Consider the following 19,296-nt stretch of genomic DNA (forward strand, 5'->3'; position numbering starts at 1 on the left):
GCCGCTCGCTTCCTCTCCCCGCCTCGACCCTCGCAGACGAGAAGGCGCCGGTGTTTCGTGAAAGGCGAAACCTAAACAAGTCAGCGATTCGTGCGTTATATGAAGCGACGCGTTTATCGTGATGAATTCGTTCAAGGGTACGGTGCGGGATGTGTCGTTCGTCGATCTGCGGACTCCGAATGAATTCAAACTCCCTCCTCAAAAAGCGTTTGACGCGTGTCATCATAATGCTTTCCCATAATGCAAATGCTTTCACAGTCTGATCGCACGTTCGGCGTGCGGAGTAAAGCCTCATTTTCCGCACGATAAAAACATATTCTTTTCTTTCCGCATGCCTTCTCTCTCTCTCTCTCTCTCTCTCTTACTTCGACGATTGCTTCAGAAAGAACTGGAAAAAGAAAGTGAGGCCTAAATGCTCCCTTTCACGGGGTGAAAGTGTTCCATCGGCAGCGTCATACAGGAATAAGAGAATATGGGCGTGGCTAAATTAGCCTGTTCCCCGTACCCACGGACGAGGGACAACCGCTCGCCTCTCTCCCCAGACCGCTGTGCGCTTTCTAGAAAATTCTGTCTATACTTTCACGGATCAAATTCAGCACACGTTCTTCTCGGTTGCATCACGAACAAACCCCGAGCTACAAAATGCAGAAGAAAAAAAAAAAACAAGCAGATCCGAAGCCGGTAATTCCTGTAACGTAATGCACATGTAATTCCTGTCTAAAACTCGCCAAAGCCCCCACGAAGAGGCATTACAGCAAGTCAAAGATAGAATGGAAGGATTAAGAGGTCCATAGAGTCAGATGATCAGTGGATGAACATAAACTTTGAGGGAGGCTCTTGCAAACATTAATCCTCCTTAGAAGTGTCAGGATCATTTCCATGTTTCATTAAATTTAATATTTAAGCGCCTCGTTCTGTGCCCCCCCCCCTTTTTCTCTAGGATTTCATCCACTCAATCTCGCTCAGTCAGCCACCCCTATCTCGGTCTCTATTGTTGATTTGCATGTGACATCAGGCTGCCAGGTCTTTTAGCATCACGGTTGAGAAGTAAGAGGAAAACACAATGTGCAGCTCAAAAGGTCGACACACACACACACACACACACACGCACATGCGCTGTAGATCATTCTAGGTAAAAGCGGAAAATTTGTCAGAGAACAAACCATGTGACCTTTAGAGTCGTTCACCCAAACCACCCAATCACACGTTTATCACGTGTAATAAATATTCCATGTGATAAACGCGGAATATAGAATGGGATTTTCCACAGCTGAAACGTTATCAGCATGAACACAAAGCTGGTAGGTGTGATGAAATATTACTATTATCATTAAGCACTGGTTATTACCATGGATAATTGATTCTAATGTTGAAGTCGAGACCCTGTAGCAGACGTATACACAGCAGGCTAGAAACCCCGCTGCTTGAATGCAGGTGTAATGAGGAAATATGTGCTTTTGCTTCGGGAGCTGCCACCGACGATGGGAGGGACCTTTTATAGATCAACAACTGCCGTGAGCCGAGAGAAGAAACATAAAGAAAAAGAACCGTGTTTACAAGCACTTCAGCTTCCGTGCCCACGATCGCGTTTCCTAAAACGGTCCCCCGGATTTAACTGAGCGTCGACCTTAACGTTGAGTTACAAAGGGATGCACGCGTTTATTTTTTCTTTTTCGAATCCTACTATTTCCTCCTCTTTCCGTTGGGCGATCACCAAACTCGCTGATCTACACCGGCAAAGATGAAAAGCAGCACTTGCGGTTAATTGATTCAAATCCGAGGACAAAATGTCAACAGAATCCAGGTATATGTGCTACCCCGGGCATTTAGAGGCACACAAAGGACCCTGTTATTAATCTTCTGTAAAAAGCACCACGATTGATCAGCAGACTGTTAAAACCGCAGAGCCGGCCACCGAAGATGTGTCGTTTTAACCCGTCCTGGGTGGCCTGCGCTGAAAATGAAAAGGTCTGGGAATCAAAGGCCTATGATTAAAAGCAAGACGGCGACGATCGATAAAGTCCTCTTTGGTCCGCAGTCAGTCTGGGGACTTCAGAAGCACTCTTATTCTGGTCAAAGTGAGTTTGTACTTGTGCGAGAGAGCACAATCCGTGACGTGTCCTTGATCGTGCTACGCTAGGCCGGAGGCCACACAACCGCTTACGTATTTAAAGGCCATCTGATGAATAAACAAATAAATAAATATTATCATGATATGTTTACTGCTTAAAAATGTTGGAGCACAAAGGAACATATGTGCTTAAACCAACTACAAGCCAGGTGGCCTTTTTGGGGGCAAAAAAAAAAAAAAAATACAAAAAACATAATATTACCTTGTAGTCATTGTTTAACATACAGCCTGTTTTCAGGAATGAAACCAACCCTGGGGGGAAAAAAAGAAGAAGTAACGTTTACTATCTCCCAGGAAACACTTTTCCCGGATTTGTTTTCTCATAGAAGCACCTCACGTGCCCTTTAGACGGCTATAGAATAACACATTGCGGTGTGGTGACATGTAGGGCTTAAATGAACTCAAAACACAACGCGTTTCAGACGCGAAGAAGAATGACAAAACAGGAAGCCCCTCAGAAACGTGATCCCGGATGCGACCCTCATTTTGTCTCCCCTGATATTTCCCCCAAACTCTGTGTCAGGAGTGGGGATGCACATTCTTTGGCCCGAGACCCTATTGTTCCGTGTTGCTTTTAGTCAGAGATAATGGCGTCCACCAATCCCATCCCCTTTTGAGTAACGACCACTTACTTTGTGCTAAGTCACCCCTGCAAATGAGCCCGCTACTCTCGGCGTTTGGATAAGCTTTTACTGAGGTCATTGTGTGCTTTAAAAAACCCCTGCTTTCTGGGCCAACCAATCAGGCTCCTCCCTCTGGGCTGTTGTGAGGGAAGGGTTTGTCTAAGGCCACAGGGTGGGTTTTTTTTTTAGAGAGCAGCAAATTGGCATCGCACTAGCTGCAGCCCAGGCAAGAATCAACAGGCAGCCCGCCCAACCACCCACCCCCCCTTTGCAAAAACACGTTCCTCACAACAACTTCTGCATCTTCCATTTGGGCATCGGCTCACCAGGAAATGACTTCACGAATGCAACACGTATTAGAAAATTGCACGCGCAGCATAAGCCTTGACAGGAGCTTTTGCCATCACCCCGAGTAACTCAGTAAAAAAAAAAGTTCGGGGGATTGTAAAAATCGAAGAGCTCTTCAGAACCGAGGGGGGGGGAGCCAAGAACCTTGGGGATGCGGTACTGCAATCAAAGCATAATCTCGGCTCATTCCCTTCACAAACTAAACCAGTAGACTATTATGCGTAGGGATAAACTGCTAAATATCTTAGATAATGCACCCATTCGTCACCATCTGTAGGAAAAGTACATAGTTCCCGAACTTGCGTTATTGGGGATTGTGAAAATCGGAGGGATTTGTACACATTAATTTGAAAAGTAAACTGATTTAGATAAGAATGGTGCCATACTGAGCCCGTGCCATACCATAGTAGACAAGAATACAAACCATTAACTTGTGATTTCATAGTATTACATTGACATATAATCTCCTTTTATTTTGACAGGAGTCTAGGATGCATTGCACCTTTGTAATGTGCATATTTCCGTCAGTTTAAATGCTGAATGTTTATTTGATTAATTGGTCTTCAAAATGGGATGAAACAGTTGGGGGGTGCGCTCAGCTGTTAATTTATTCATCGATTTATTTTGGGAGTGTTTAAGATCGCCCCATGCTATTTCCATCATCGCCGAGCTTTGATTGGGTGCTTTCCGAGCTTCATTATCAGAATTGTAAGTGAGCAAAAAAAGAGAAAAAAAAAAAGGTTGAGAAGGGAGAGCAGTAATTTGACTGCAGCTGCTGGTGGTTCGTGTGGGGCTGGCATCCTGCTGGACAAGGCCTCCAGCGTTCGCCAGGTGAAAAACCCGAATGATGGGAACCAGGTGTAGAAACGGTTTTGCGTCGCCACATAAACAGCAGCAATGAAACAGCACAAACAAAAAGTCACTGCAGCCGCCCTCTTGTGGGGGGGAACTTCTGTTAATAGTGTGTTTCTGGTGAGCGGAATTCTCTGAACGTACTCACAAACATATCCTCGCCCTTTCTGCAGTCCTAATGGACTGCATTTGTATAGCGCTATTATCCAAAGCGCTTTACGATTGACGCCTCTCATTCATCCATTCACACGCACACACACACTCACACGCCAACGGTGAAAGGCTGCCATGCAAGGTGCCAATCAGCTCGTTGGGAGCAATTAGGGGTTAGGTGTCTTGCTCAGGGACACTTCGACACGCCCAGGGCGGGGGATCGAACCGGCAACCTTCCGACTGCCAGACAACCGCTCTTACCTCCTGAACTAATGTCTTACAACCGTTCGTGCCATACTTTGTGTACCGATAAACGGTTATGTAATCCAGCATCGTTCTATAACTTCGCCGCTAATTTGTTTAAACAATGAGAATGAAATTATAAGCTGGTGTTTACTTCACGGAAATGAACAACAAACACGAACAGGTGGAAATGTAGGCCTGTATTAAGGATTTTCCACGATAAGGCTGTAAAATAGCACATTTCTCAAAGATTTTCTCTGCGTTTTCATGGGCACGGAGTTCACGTTTTCTGAAACAGTTGTATATGGTATATCGAATAAAAAAAAATTGCTTATCAATCACTCTCGGCCTCTAAGTATGCTGAAACATTACTAATTGTATCCATCCTTCCAGTTAATGTTATTTTAACTCAATAGTATTATTGCCTTCGCTGGTTACGAGCACCATAATATGTCATATTAATGATCAATTATAAATTATGGTCCATAATATCAACTTATATCATGTTGCTGAACAAATTGCACTGCTCTAGAATGTAGCTTTCAATTATCAAGAGACTTTTAATCATCTAGGCATATAATCTGTTATATGAATCTTCCCCATTTCCATATTCTTTCTTACACACAGAACATACACAGGGACAAGGGGACAAGACAATTTCATTTCAGTGTCATTTAGGATTTTCGCTGTTTCGCTAGATAACTATTACATGCATATGTAATTGTGGGAGGAAGATCACCTTACAAAAGGGTGCGTTTGATTAATAATGTGAGATTAATCAAAATATGAGTAAACATTCATCTGATATTCTGAGAATATACTAAAAGAGTAAATGAATCAGCTCTTTTGCAATCAAACACTCTTTACTGAATCTCACCCTAGCTCTTCATGAAGCAGATGTTTTCTAACTGACAATTAGTAAAACCATTACGAAACATTGGAAGTGGTACGTAGTAAGTGTTACTTGCAATAGTACTATTCCACTATTTCTGCATTCCTTGGAAACTGCAGCAAATTATTGTGTGATTGCCTGGCTTGATTGAACAAGTAAAGCATAAATTATAAAGATTAGGATCGCTGGCATAGATAGTGTAAGTAGAATCACTGTAGACAGTGGGAGGCTTGCCTCGTCCTTGATCCAGGTCATTCATCTACACCAGGCAGCGAAACACATGAACCACTTGGGAGGGTTAGACTAGATGCTCAGTGCGAACTCAATCCAGAGAGACAGTGCATGAAATTCTCCACAGCTGCTTGGAGAGTCACACATCTGCAGCGTCTAAAAACCATACCGAATGCGGTCGAACCGGGAAAAAAAACACGTTTTAGGAATCTCTGAGACGATTAGGTAGCGTAAATCTGCGCGATATTGCATGCGCAATAAGTCATACCCTCAATTACGTCTTTTTTTTTTCAAAACATGAAGATGATGAAAAATTCAGCTACAAGCCTGTTAGGTGACAGGTCATTTCCATGGCAACATCCGCAATAACAGAACCGTGTTGTTTCGTAGCGGCAATCAGCGAGATAAGAGAGAAAGAGGGAAAAAAAGAAGACGACGGGACTGTATTGTTTTGAAGCGGCATTCAGAAGAGCCATTTTGACAAAATGCAGGGGATGGAAAGGCGAGGGGAGATTTTCATCACCCTGTAATTTTATCACCTCCAATCATTCCCTGCCTCGGCGAACGGCCGAAAAGGCCTTGATATTAAAAAGGCAAAACCGCGAAAAAAATAAGCAGCAGGCTCAAGCAGACAAGGTCAATTCTCCTGTGCACAGGCTGCTCTTGAGTGAATTATCTTTGATGGTGCCTTGCCGGTGGGGTTCAGAAGAGACACAAGGCCTGTTACGGGTACAGCCACCGCCCCCCCTCCAAACACCCCAGATCCGCAGGGTGACTCCAGCCTGGACACCCATGTAATCCCCACGTCACTACCGTAACCTGGGTGATGACTGTAATCCCCCATGTGGACACTCTCACAGCCCTTTTCATGCAATTCAGGGACCCAACCGAACCAACAATTCCTTAAATGCATTAATGGGTAAACTGGAAATGAACCGAAAAGAAAATAAAATTCAAATGATCTATTGAGCATTATGGGTATTCAGCTAAATTCCTGAACGCCATTTCAGTTTCCTTTCCCGAATGAACTGAACTGAAAGGGAATTGACCCAACCCTGATACCCACGGTTGGCTTTGTGTCCTGTTTTTCCCGTTCAGGACAGGTTGGAGTTAATGGAGTCTGCAGGGCATGTTGCTGAGTGGCTGCTAGGCCAGGCGGTGTGATCGGGGTACATGAGCAGGGGTGTGAAATCAATGTTTTTTTTTTGTGCCTTGGCGTATTTTGGCACAGGGCGGGAACAGCTGGCCGGACGGGGGGCGCGGGGGGAGTCTGACCGCTTTTTTCGGTCGTCCCGCGATGGTCTCACTTTTCGGCAGGCGGATTAACGTCTGGCCTCCTCCTCGAGCAGCTCTGCTGTTTCTGCAATCGACACTGGAGATGAACGGCGCATGTGTGTGTGTGTGTGTGTTTGCGTGTGTGTGTGCGAGTGTGTGTGTGTGTCTGGAGGTGCAGTAACTGCGAAATCACTTTCTCTCCGCGGCTCTCTGTGTCTGTACAAGAGGAGCAGTTCCTCGGCACTTTCTCACCCAAACGGATTAGACCCTTATCGCTCCCCTCAGGTTGGCCCAGTTTAATTGGAGCGTTCTAACCTGCGGGTTTGACGGCGGGGCATGTCGACCGCCTCCCCCCCCCACCTGCCCCACACCCCTCCCCCAAATCCCTTATTTTGTTTGCACAGGCAAAAGATAAAAAGAAGGTGGGGGCTAGCCCGCTGTTGGGACGCCCAGCACCAAAGGTGGCGTCGTCGCGGTTGCTCGCGCTCGCCTATCTTGCTCATCTGCAGACTCAGTGCTTCATTGTGTCTGACAACACTTTTTTATGGGGGGGGGGGTGGCGGAGCAGGGTTACTGGAGAGGGTGGGGATAGGGTCAGTGGAGCCAGATCTTTCACAAAATGCATGCAGAGTCAGTTTTACTTACAGCAAGCACACCACCTCTATTTCAAAGTGGCTGACTTTCATCTACCTCGGATTGAAGAACATGAGCAAGAATAGCAGATTTTTTTTGGCATTTATAGCCGTCCCACACACTCAGCTATCTCAGCTTAGCAAAAATGCTCTGGTTTCGCTACATCGCAATGTTTCCTTCTTATGCTGACAATAAACTGTTATGTGACCCAATAACAAAAAAAATAAACCTTGTTCACATGACATTTTCACCTTTATTTACAAAAAAAATGAGCATCTCGAACACATAAGTCTTCACAGACTTACAACACAATTGTAGCTATATTTGACAGTACAAAGCAGGAGTACCCCTCATTGCACCGGGGTGCTGGGAATAGATAAGAACACAACACATATGAGTGACATGAACAGGTCACAGCACATTTTATTTTACCTGTAAATAGCAATGCTAAAAGCACACCGCTAACACTGCATTTGAACAGTATTACCCACTCACGTCTCTAGAGCTCACACCTGCTCGTCCTCGACTATCGATATCGATAAAATAACGACAATGCCATGGAACATCCGGAACCTTACGGCCCTAAAAAAAAAAAAAAAACAGCGCAGTTTGGTCAGTTTGAAAGCACTTGAAAACTTGTCTAATACTGAACAGTGGGACCCAGACTAATCCACTCGGTATACAATATCAAGTTCATGTCTCTTTACTTTCACTAGAATGCTTGTCAAGAGCAGGAAAATACGAATAAAAGACGTAGCTATTTTCCACGCGGTTTGGCCACCACTTTGTGCATGAGCTGTGTAGTGCCGGATACTAACTAAATTCAAGGCTGTACTACTCCAGTAAGAATGGCCTTTTATGTAGAAAGTCACATAAAGTACTGAAAGTACTATTCATAAAGGCGTAAACAGGAAATCCTGAAGCAATGCACCGAATGACAAATCTTACAAATGAATTTCATGGCTTAAAACACAATTGTTATTTTTGTTGTTTTTATAGAGGTTGTTGTTTGCTGAACTTGTCAAACTGAAAAATACACAATATACTTCTGACACAGAGTTAAAGATAAATGACATCTTATCCATACTATGATGTGGCTAGCACACAGAGTAAATATACCAGATAATTATTAATAAATGATACCGAGTTTTGTGGCACTGATTATATGTAAGATCAGGAGAGAGTTTCCTTTTCTGACTGTATAGAAAGCTCCCTCTGAGTATTGAGCTCGATTTCTCATTTTCTAGGAAAATATATTAACATTTACTTGACATACCCAGATTACCCATTTCCATATTTATTAGACACGTGCCTTTGTCACGTTTTGGGATGTTGGCAAGCATATAGCATTTATATGCAAATCTACGAATCTGCACACTGAGCATATGATTTGCAACGCTAAACTCTTCACCCCAAAAAATGTGTGAAAAGATATGCTGTATTTATAGATTTTATCTGTGTTTGCAGAGAGGAAGCCAGGTAGTGATCTCGTAAAAGATCGTCTTATTTGGTTTACCGGTCGGTTGGTTTTTCGAAAGATGTTTTGAATTGGCTCGGTACTGCAGAATCCAGGCGACTGCTCATTCAGCTGCTAAATAAAGAATCCGAAGAATCTCGCAAACGGGACCGCTTCTCCATAAAAAAGCCTGTTCTTAAAAGTTGGCTTTCATGTAATAAGTGCAAAAAGCAGTAGTTATCCAACGCAGCAGTGATGTCAGCCTGTTAAATGCTTACTGCGGGGATTTTTCATCTACTGCAGAGCAACAGCTATTAATTTCTACAGATCAGAGGGACGTCTGGAATTACTAGCAACCTTTCATATGAAACATTACCTTAACTTTCTGGAGATTCATTTTTCACCACATGGATATGGCACATTAATTATAATATATAATATATATATATATATATATTCAATGATTTGTGTTCTTTGTTCTTGCTAATGGATGCATTTATTTTAAAATACTTTTTATTTTAGCTCCAGACCGAGTAAAGTCTGTTCACGTAGCCTTGCTGCAATCTTACCTTGGACATACAGTACAAGGCTTTACTTTGAAGATAGTTCCATATGAATACATTTCAAGGTGCTGAAATTGTTTTCTCGAGAGGTCATTTCATTTGCGAGTCGTGTGGGCATGCACTGGTCTACCGCTCTGGGAGCCTTTGTATGGAGCTGCATCGACCTTGTGATTCCTATGTTTATTAATATTAAGAAGCGGAATTACAGACATTATCCCCTGCCGTTCCTTCGAAACGACCAGGTTTATACATTTGTATACGCGTGATAACTGTGATCATGCTCGCAAATAAACCGTGCAATCAGAGCTGTTTGTGCACAGCAATTCCACAATGTGGTGACTAAAAAGAACCCAGCAGGATCATAGGAAATGGCTGTTTTTGCTAGTTTTTCTGCTCTTGAGAAAAAAATGTACTATTCAGCAACCGTTATTGTTAAAAATCATTGCCATTAAGCTGCTATACGATTATTAAGAGACTATAAAATGCATTTCCATGACAATGCCAATGGATAGTGGTAGCACAACCTTGAAACTACGTATCCAAATAATCTGATGATGTGTTTTTGCAGAACACAATGCTGTCTGATATATACAGTGTGTGATTTCAATATCACTGAAATACTATGTTTTAGATCTTCTTGATGCTTTGTAAACCCTTTTATCAAAGCCAAACGCAAGTTGAATTTAAACCTACACCGTAAGCACTATAGGGGCAGCGCCTTATTTACGGGAAACGCAGAACAACGCTCAGCTAAGCTCTCCGTTACTGACTGCACCACGGCACTTGAGACACAGCTCTTTAAAATGGCCGCCGCTGACAGCTGCGCAAACAGAAATCAAGTGGCGACAAAGCGTCTGGCCCACTGCCTCCTTTCTGCACCTACCCGCAGTGCAAACAGGACCATCGACGCACCTCGCGACCACAAGGACAGCGCCGTTCAGCGCGTAAAAAGTAAACCCGCCTCACTGCCTTGAGCGGAGGACGCGCAGACAGCTAGACCGTTTTTAGACGACGCGTTTATTGGGCCGCCGTTAAGATTCGGCCCTGATAAGAGACTCAGCCGGTGGAAACCTGACCCCCCCCTCCCACTACCCCTGGATATTTCTATGGGAGAAGAATATGCCTTCAAAGTACAGGGTTGGGCCCAAAAAAAAAAAAGATCTGACAGGAGTGATGGCGACAGCTGTTTCAGAACCCTGGCCGGGGCCTTAATGGACGGAATGCAGATGGCTTTTGTTCCGCGCTGGAATCTGGGCCCGATTCGTCTGGGGTTTCGCCCCTCTCTCCTCTCTCTTTTTCTCATAGAATCTGGCTAGTCCCGCTAACCGAGGCACCGGCTTTAGAAACGACGGGCCCTCTCCGCGTCGTATTAAAACGTTCGTGTCGAATCACTGCAAAATGGCGGCGAGACGCGAGAGGAGCCCTTGCCTTCCGCGCAGCCTCGGTAAAGCTAGCCGCTTCTGAGGGAAAACGTCATCAATCCTAGCCGTAGCCTGACGGAGCTATGCGCTCTTTTGGATTCATTACCGGCAGTTTTAATTTGTTTTTTTTTATCGCCCCTCAGGGGTAAATGGCTATTTTTTTTGTTTTTGATTTGTTTCGATTAAAGGGAACTGTTCAACAGTACGACTGGAAAGCTGTAACGAGATTGACATTTTCTCATTTATTTTTCATGTGTTTACACTTGAGGCCCAATGCAAATTTTTAAAGTCAAATCGTACACTAACTAACATAAAGAAAAAATGTCTAAAAATAAAATGTGAAAAATTCTAATGGCACCATGACTTAAACATAAGTACCTTTGTGTTTGGAATTAAACTGCAACAATTAAAAAATGTATTGTTTAGAGCAGTGGTAACCAACCTTGTTCCCATCCAGTAGGTTTTCATTTCAACCCTAATTTGGCACACCTGACCCTACTAAATAGCAGCTCAATGAGATCTCTAGCTGTTGAGTGAGGTGTGATTTGTTAGGGTTGGAGTGACAACCTACATGACGGCAGATCTTCAGGAACAGGGTTGGTTACCACTGGTTTAGAGAAAGACAGAAATGTAGGTGAAAATAGTTGGTGTGGTACGTAATCTAAGTAGGACCATATTCATAAAGTGACCCCTACAGTCGGAATCCAGACCACTGAAAAGCACAGACCGTGGTGGAATGGAGTCCCAAATTATGTCTTGATTGGCAGGTGTCAATCATAAATGCAATGTCACAGAAGGCGGGGTCTCCCTACCTCATCATGCCACAGTGACCCTTACAGGAGAACACCTGCAGTCTGCCTACAATAGCTGTGCATGTAAAGTGCGTCTGTGACCGCGCAACTCAGCTGGTGGACCACAAAGTGAAAATAAGTGGTGCGCGGCATAGGTTCTCTGAAAGATGAGAGATATTCTGAACCTTCCATATTCACAGAGAACAGTATGATCATGGGACAGGCTATACAACAAATAGGCTTTTCTAAATTAGGATAAAAATGTAGAAGTGGAAATTTTTTGAAAAAGTTTGAAGTGGAAATTCTGAAGTGGAAATGATTTTTTTAAAAAAGATCAAAATTAATTATTAATAACCCAGTAAATTGGCATCAGACATGGTTGACAGCAAAACATTTAATAATATGAAGCAGTCACCGGTTCATCAAGTGAACAAGTTTTCATCAAATTGGTGGCACCCACAATCACATATACAGTACATTCACAGGGCTGCCTACGCGTATCGCTTATTCCAGTTCGTATATATGAAGACATGTACTGCCATCTTTTGCTCAATTAGATTCCTACACAACATATCAAAATCTACTCGTGAAGGAATGAAGACGAGGGTCTTGAGAAGCAAAAAATCAAAACAAGGTCGCTCCGAACTCCGCTCGGTCTTTCTACTAGGTTCAGTGGTCGACGTACGGTAGGACTACTGTACATTGATAGGGCCCCTACTGCAATATTCACAACATGGGGGGAAAAAAATAAACGTTTTATCGTTTTTTTTTTTTTTTTTACGACATATACATTATTTACAGTGGAATGTTCAGCCCTGTGTGATCTTTTGAACGCGGTTGGATATGTGGATGGCAAGCAGAAATACTCCCCTTACACGCATGTACAACAAAACAAACACACACACATACACACGTGCGCGCACACACACACACACGTACACACACACACCAAAATAAAAGGCAACAGGCAGTACACAGCATGCCTGTTCATGTTTATCTTCACACTTGGCATCAAAGTCTGCTTCAGGTATCTGTTTGATGTATTTACTTATTTTATCTATCTAGCTTAGATCTGAAATTTCCTTGTGGAGTCTCGGGTAAAAAAAAACTGATCTGATGGAACGCATTAATTATGGGAAATGAAAACTGCCACCGAGCGTGGGCTAGACCGAGCTCTGCAACTCCAGGAGGATTAAGGGAGCTGTGAAATAAAGGCAAACCACGGCTAAGCAGAACTCAGAAATATGACTGGACAAGAAAGCCGTGCTTAAAAACAGCATGCGTAAACTGAAAGCAAAGCCAGTTAACAGAGCGGCCGTCCAGAGTAGAGTTCACTATTATGCTATTCATAAGACTCTTCTGTTTTTAGAATATCAAAGCACTTAAACTCAGACTGCCATTTTTTTTCCGCCAAGAAAAAAAATAATTAAAAAATTTGAATAACTGTAATCACATGCAAAATGCCTTTGCACCTACAGTTCTCTTCCATAAAACCACACCCTCAAAGCGAAACTGAGGAAACTATATATATATATATATATATATATATATTCATTTGTAATTGCTTTCATTTCCTCCCAGTGAAAAGCATGTGCTTTGGCGGCTGCGATTTCATAGATTGAGTGCCACTGTCATCGAAAATAACAGCGAACACAATGGCTGAGCGCAATCGCTTTCCCCGGCGACGCGGAGAGAAAGAACACGTAATGGGGGCTCGAGAGAGAGAGAGAGAGACTGGAGCGAGCCTTTCCCTTTCATCAAACCTCAGACGTCTGCGAACGTCTCCCAACGAGCGGGAAAATTGCGGGAAGATGATAGGGTCGCGGCTTCGCGGCGTGGGCCGTCGAAGCGATAACGGTTCTGACGAGCGAGTAGCGTGCGCCGCGCGTCTCCACGGCGACAAGGGCGACGCGCGAGGCGGCCGATAGCTGCGGCCGCCGGGTCTCCACGTCTGAACGCTGGCCAAAAAAAAAAAAACTCCTCCATTCAGACATCAAATAATACCTCCTAGAAACAGAGATAAATAAATAAAATGAGCTAGCAAGCAGCTGGCTGGAGACAACGGATGCAAGACGCCCACCTCCCCGCCCCCGCCCCACCGGGCTTCGAACGAAACAACGCCGGACATGCCGAACCTCCGCGCGGCGTAAAGCGCGGCCGTGCATGCGGTCGCACTCCCTGACCGAGGGCAAGACACTGGTCCCTTTGCGTCACCTGACCTAAGGAGATCAGCTAACTAGAAGACAGTACAGCACGATTAACTCTATGTCTCTCTCTCTCTCTCTCTCTCTGTCTCTCTCAAACACACAGACACACACACACACACACAAACAGAGACACACACACAGACAGAGACACACACGCACGCACACACAGAAATAAGGCTTGTGTACATATTGTCATATAGTCAGGCCGGATGTTGATGCCTAATGCCTGATTCGCTTTCTCTAATTTTCCACTAAACTTTATTCCCATTTCGTTGGTGTACAGGTTCTGAAGGCTTTGAACGAAAGATGACGCGGCGTACCACCTTGATCGCTGGCAATGGAAAGCAAAGGGATCCAAACATCAGACAAAAAAACGTTTCCCATCTCCGAGAGCTGTGCATGCCCACACACAGAAGCAGCTGTCAGCCATTTTTCGGTGAGAGAAACTTGGTCCCCTCTTTCCCTTCGGGATTTGAAAGAAAGTGAATGTTAAAAAAAAAAAAAGAAACGAAATGAACAAAAATACCGATATCAAAAGAACACGCAGATGCAAGGCTCAAACTGCTGGCGAACGACAGTCAGGCATGTTCTCTATTCTTCTTAGTTTTTTCTTTCTTTTTCTTTTTTGGAACAACGTTCGGGAGGTGCAAAACTAGGTCGGCCATTTTGGTTCTCCTTCCCTTTTGAGAGTCCCTTGAGTGTTCCAAAGGCCCCTTTTGATGATGGGTTGATGCCACCTGTGAACAAAGGACCCATGCTGTGCCAAAGCAGTCTTCCAGAACCGAAAGGTCACACCAGAGCTAATTAAGTTGATTTTGTGCTTTCTAATGAGGGCAGCGGAGAGTTACGGGGGCTCATTAAACTATGATATTGTTTGGGGGGGGGGGGGGTCAAGTTCTAGCACTTTAGCTTCCACGCCCCTGGAATCAATACAAACATCACAGTCACTTACAATAGTCCCAAGCGCACGGCAACTCTTTCTGTACATTTTTTAACCACGTAAAAAAATGAAAAAAAGCAACAAAAAAAAAGCAATTTAAGTAAACACATTGTGACCACACAGTGTAGTGTAAAAAGCAATGCAAAAAAATAAAAAAGAACAAGTAAAAATTCTGAAAAAATGAAGTACTCATTCACCCATTTCACTCATGGGTCTGAACACAAAGAGCTGGTTACAAAGGTTAGCTTTCTTTCAAGTTTAGCCAAAAAATAAAAAATTAACAACAAAAAAATATATATATATTTCAGAGCAATACTGAAGCAATATTGAAAGTATTGTGTTTCCCATATTATCAAACAAAAGGGGGGTGGGGTTGAGAAATGACTGACACTCCGAGGCTCCAATTACGAGCCTCCGCTCCCGACTGCATTTGTGTATTCTAATGACACCCGATGACACGTTTAACCGCCACGCCTCCTCTTCCTGTCAACGAGGGTGCTCTTCCGGTGCGAAGCAGAATAACACGGGCGGCGTTTACACAAATGGCCGGTCAGACGAGTGCGTCTGAACCGTTTCGCGGTACCGTAGCGGTGCGGGTCCACGTGCTGCGGGGGCACGGGGGCGCGCGAGCCTGCGCCCGTCGTTAAGGGCTGGTTCACGGCGGCGTCTACGAGAACGCAGCAGGGCGTCGCGTCAATACGCCTCCGATTGGGGACCGCCTCCTTAAATCCGATCTGAGAGGGGAGGGGCAGGGAGGGGAGGCGGGGCTGAACCGAGGACAATGAGCACGTGTGGTCACGTGACTATTGACCAGTGGCTATTTTCCTCAGAATGCCTCTGCACATGCACCCAAAGTTGCCCCCTCCCAGTCTAACCCCCCCGCCCCCCCTCCTGTCACAAGTTACCAGTCAGCAAACCCACCCGCCTCACCCCCCCAACCAAAAAACAAAGGCATTATAGAAATAACAACGATAAAAAAAATACAAATAAAAAAATAATGAAAAACAAGAACATCATACAGCCAGTGTAGGACTTTTACAATATATACTCAGCAATTCCTCCAAAAATGTAGTTTCTTTTTCTTTGTACACACTTGATACATTTATTTTAACGGGAAAAAAAAACAAATTTAAAAAAAGGAAAGTAACAAATAAGCTTTGTTATCGAGCGACGGGCCTGGCGGCCTCTAATGTCAGCGACGACTCGCGCCAGTTCCTCGATGAAACCTTTTTTTTTTTCCCCGAAGAGAATCGCTGAAGAGCTTTCGAGGGTGCGATGACGACGTGCGGTCGGGTTGATGGTGCGAGCTCTTTGAAACTAATGCAGTGATTCCAATGCCGCTTACTTGAATGGATTCAGATGGGTGTGAGGGGGGGGAGGATGGGAGGATGGGGGGGTGGGGAGGGGTTAGGCTGGAGGCACCAGGCAGAGGCTGAGGGAAGGGTGGGAATGGAGGGGGACGGAGGAAAAGACTGAGAGAGAGGGTTTGGGTGGATGGGGTTGGTGGGAATGAGGGGGCGCTCGTTTGTCGTTTCTTTTCCTCTCCGGCATGCCTCTACACGTACCACTCTTTCTTCGAGATGACGGAGCCGTCGGTCTGGGAGACCATGTCGTCCGCCATCTCGGGCTCGGGGTCGTACTGGAAGGCCAGAGTCCGCTCGTCGTAGTCGCGGCTCTCGCCCTCGTCCACCGTGAAGTAGGGCCTCTTCAGGTCCTCGGCGTCGCCGTCGAAATCCCGCTCGCTCCCCTCGAAGCCCCCCGGGCCGCCCCCGATCTGGGCCGGCTTCTTCTCGTCGTCCGAGTCCTCGGGGTACTGCAGGTTCTTGGGCATGGGGGGGTGCGCGGGCAGGCCCCCCGCCTTGCTGTAGCCGTTGCCGAACACGTGCTTCTTGGTGCTGTAGTCCCCCTTGAAGGTGCGCTGGCGCCGACGCAAGAAGACGAAGAGGAGGGCGCCGGCCGCCGCCAGCAGGACTACTCCCCCCACAGCGCCCCCTATGGCCGCCCCTGAGCTGTGCTGCTCCTGCGGGATCTCATGGCCCCCGGGTGGCGGGATGTTAGGGAATTCTGGGTAGGAAAAGACAGACGGAAGGGTACAGTGCGTCAGTGCTCTGGTGCAAGGAGGTAGGGAGGTCTTTTTTTTTTTTTTTAGGAGGGGGAAGGAGGTGGGAGGAGGCGGGGAGGAGGGTTTGGGAGGGATGAGGGAAGGTAAACAGGGGAGGTGTAGGAAAGGGTAAAGGAACCCCCCCTCCCTCCTAAAACCGTTCTGAAATCTTTTGATAGGCCACATTATCCAGAAACTTCAGTCAGCCACAATTGCCAGACACCATCGCAATAGTAGCATAATGCTAAGAAAACAATACAACACATAGTTCATTCTTTTTTTTTAACAGTAAAAAAAAGCAGTCCACTTTGTCAGTCCATTTTTCTTCCTCACACCAAACCCGTTCTCGTTCAGCTGTCCAGAAGTTGAACACAAACCTTTTCCAGCAACTGTGGTCACAGGCAGGGTTTTAAATTTGATGTTGATAATTCTGTCCTTCCTCCGAAAATATTTTCCCTGGATACTATTCTTCAAAATGGAGCTACAGAGAATGTATGCCAGGAGACCACAAGAGAAAGTTCAATTGTGGCCAGACAGTTTATTTATATGTCCATTTTTCCCATTGCTTACCGGTTATCGGTTTTGGGGAAACCCATGGGATTTACACAAGATCCATATACAGCATCCGGCTGGATATCATTTGAAGCAACCCCACACACAGTGTCAGGGCACAGATGTGACCCACCAAGGATCCGATTTTTGGAGCGTTCCCCCTTGCTTTACCACTGCAGAGCACAACTGTAGTTCTGCAGCTTGAAATCTTCATAGACACTTCAGAAATATTTTACTTTATTAACAGGATCTCAGCAACAAGCCATAAAAAGTAATTTCAGCTTACTGCTTGGAGTGTTTAGTCTTTTAAATTTTCGGCTAAAGATGTAGTAAAGATGAGTAACATTTTGGCAACTCATATTAACAAAACAAAACAAAGAAAATCAATGAATTGTTGCTAAGCTCACATAAATATTAAACGTAAAAGAAATGTACTCCTATTTGTGAGTTTCTAAGCTACAGATAACCTGTAGCAGATGGAATTACCCATAATTCACTTCACCAAACCAAATACAACAATCCTTCAGACATGTCATGTACACAGCCTCCCTCAGCCTCCTCATCTGTGAATAAAAAAATCATTCAAATGTTTTTTTCCATGACTGAAAATGTACCCCAAAATAAGAAGGAACACACGGTGTTCTGGCTAGAGTGGACACAAAGCACTTGTCCAATCTTAGCCGCGGCAGCACAATGGCGGAAAAGCCCTTATGAAAGGGGTTAGTGAAATTCAGAGTCGAGGAGAGGATCGGTCTGCTTCCGCTAATTACGCGCGGTCGCCATCGCTCGAGGCCGCGGCTCGAGCGCGAAGCACGCGTATTAACGCGTGCGGCTCCCGTGGGCGCTTCAGAGGGAAAACAGACGAAAGAGACCTCAAAGAGTCCACAATGACCGGAATGAACAACCTGAGGAAGGACAAGCTGACACACACACACACACACACACACACACACACACACACACACACACACACACACACACACACCTGCACACACCACACACACACACACACACACACACACACACACACACACGTGCACACGCACACACACACGTCGCACACACACACACACGCACACGCACACACACACACACGCACACACACGCACACACACACGCACACACGCACACACGCACACATGCACACACGCACACATGCACACACACACACACACACACACACGCACACACACACACACGTACGCACACACACGCGCACACACACACACATACACACGCACAGGCGCACACGCGCACACACACACACACACACACACAGCCACTGAGTACTCAAATATGTCTGCAATAGTTCATATACACAATACTTTGTAGCTATTTCAGCAACTTTAAAGGTAAAGTATATGATATGCAATCATGATTTTTAGTATAGTCTTAAATTGAAGCCACCTTATTTTAACTTTGAGGAGCAAATCTATACACACACCATTACTGTACGTGTGTACATACATGGCATAATGTTTCGGTCACAGTTTTAGCAAATGCAATGTGTTCTTTCAAGGCACATTAATATCCATTAAAATCCAAAAGGTAAAGACAAGGTTTATTGCTTTTAAGTTTTTGCATTAGTATGTAAAATAATACGGCTTAAGAGAAATAGGAAACTTGTAAAAAAATAAAAGCAGATAGAGAGATTAATGAACTCGGTTTCAGGCAGTACACAGAACTATTTTTGCTCAGGGAAATTAAGAATTACAAATTTAGAATACATAAGTGTTCAAAGACTTCTTTTTTATCAAGAAAAATTAGTAATTCTAAAAGTTTTCTGAAACGATTTCCTTTAGTGGTAAATGAATGTATCGTTTGTGCAGTGGTAGCTGTGTGTGCGTAGAGGGATGGGGGGTTGTGGGTGTGTGTGTGTGTCTG

At 44.8% G+C, this 19,296-nt stretch overlaps 1 protein-coding gene across 4 annotated transcripts in view; it reads right to left on the reverse strand.

Annotated features, from left to right (window-relative positions):
* Nucleotides 1–19,296, reverse strand: part of nectin1a (nectin cell adhesion molecule 1a) — a 177,160-nt gene that overhangs the window by 60,047 nt on the left and 97,817 nt on the right. Inside the window, exon 6 of one of the 4 annotated variants that reach the window (XM_064352533.1) lies at nt 11,992–16,823. The exons of the other annotated variants lie outside the window; for them this stretch is intronic. Coding sequence (XP_064208603.1) covers nt 16,315–16,823 — 509 coding nt within the window. The 3' untranslated portion in view covers nt 11,992–16,314. Of the gene's footprint in view, nt 1–11,991; nt 16,824–19,296 lie in introns of those variants that run through there. 4 annotated transcript variants of the gene reach the window in all.

Source organism: Anguilla rostrata, chromosome 9 (genome assembly GCF_018555375.3).
Source record: "Anguilla rostrata isolate EN2019 chromosome 9, ASM1855537v3, whole genome shotgun sequence".
Lineage (NCBI taxonomy): Eukaryota > Metazoa > Chordata > Actinopteri > Anguilliformes > Anguillidae > Anguilla > Anguilla rostrata.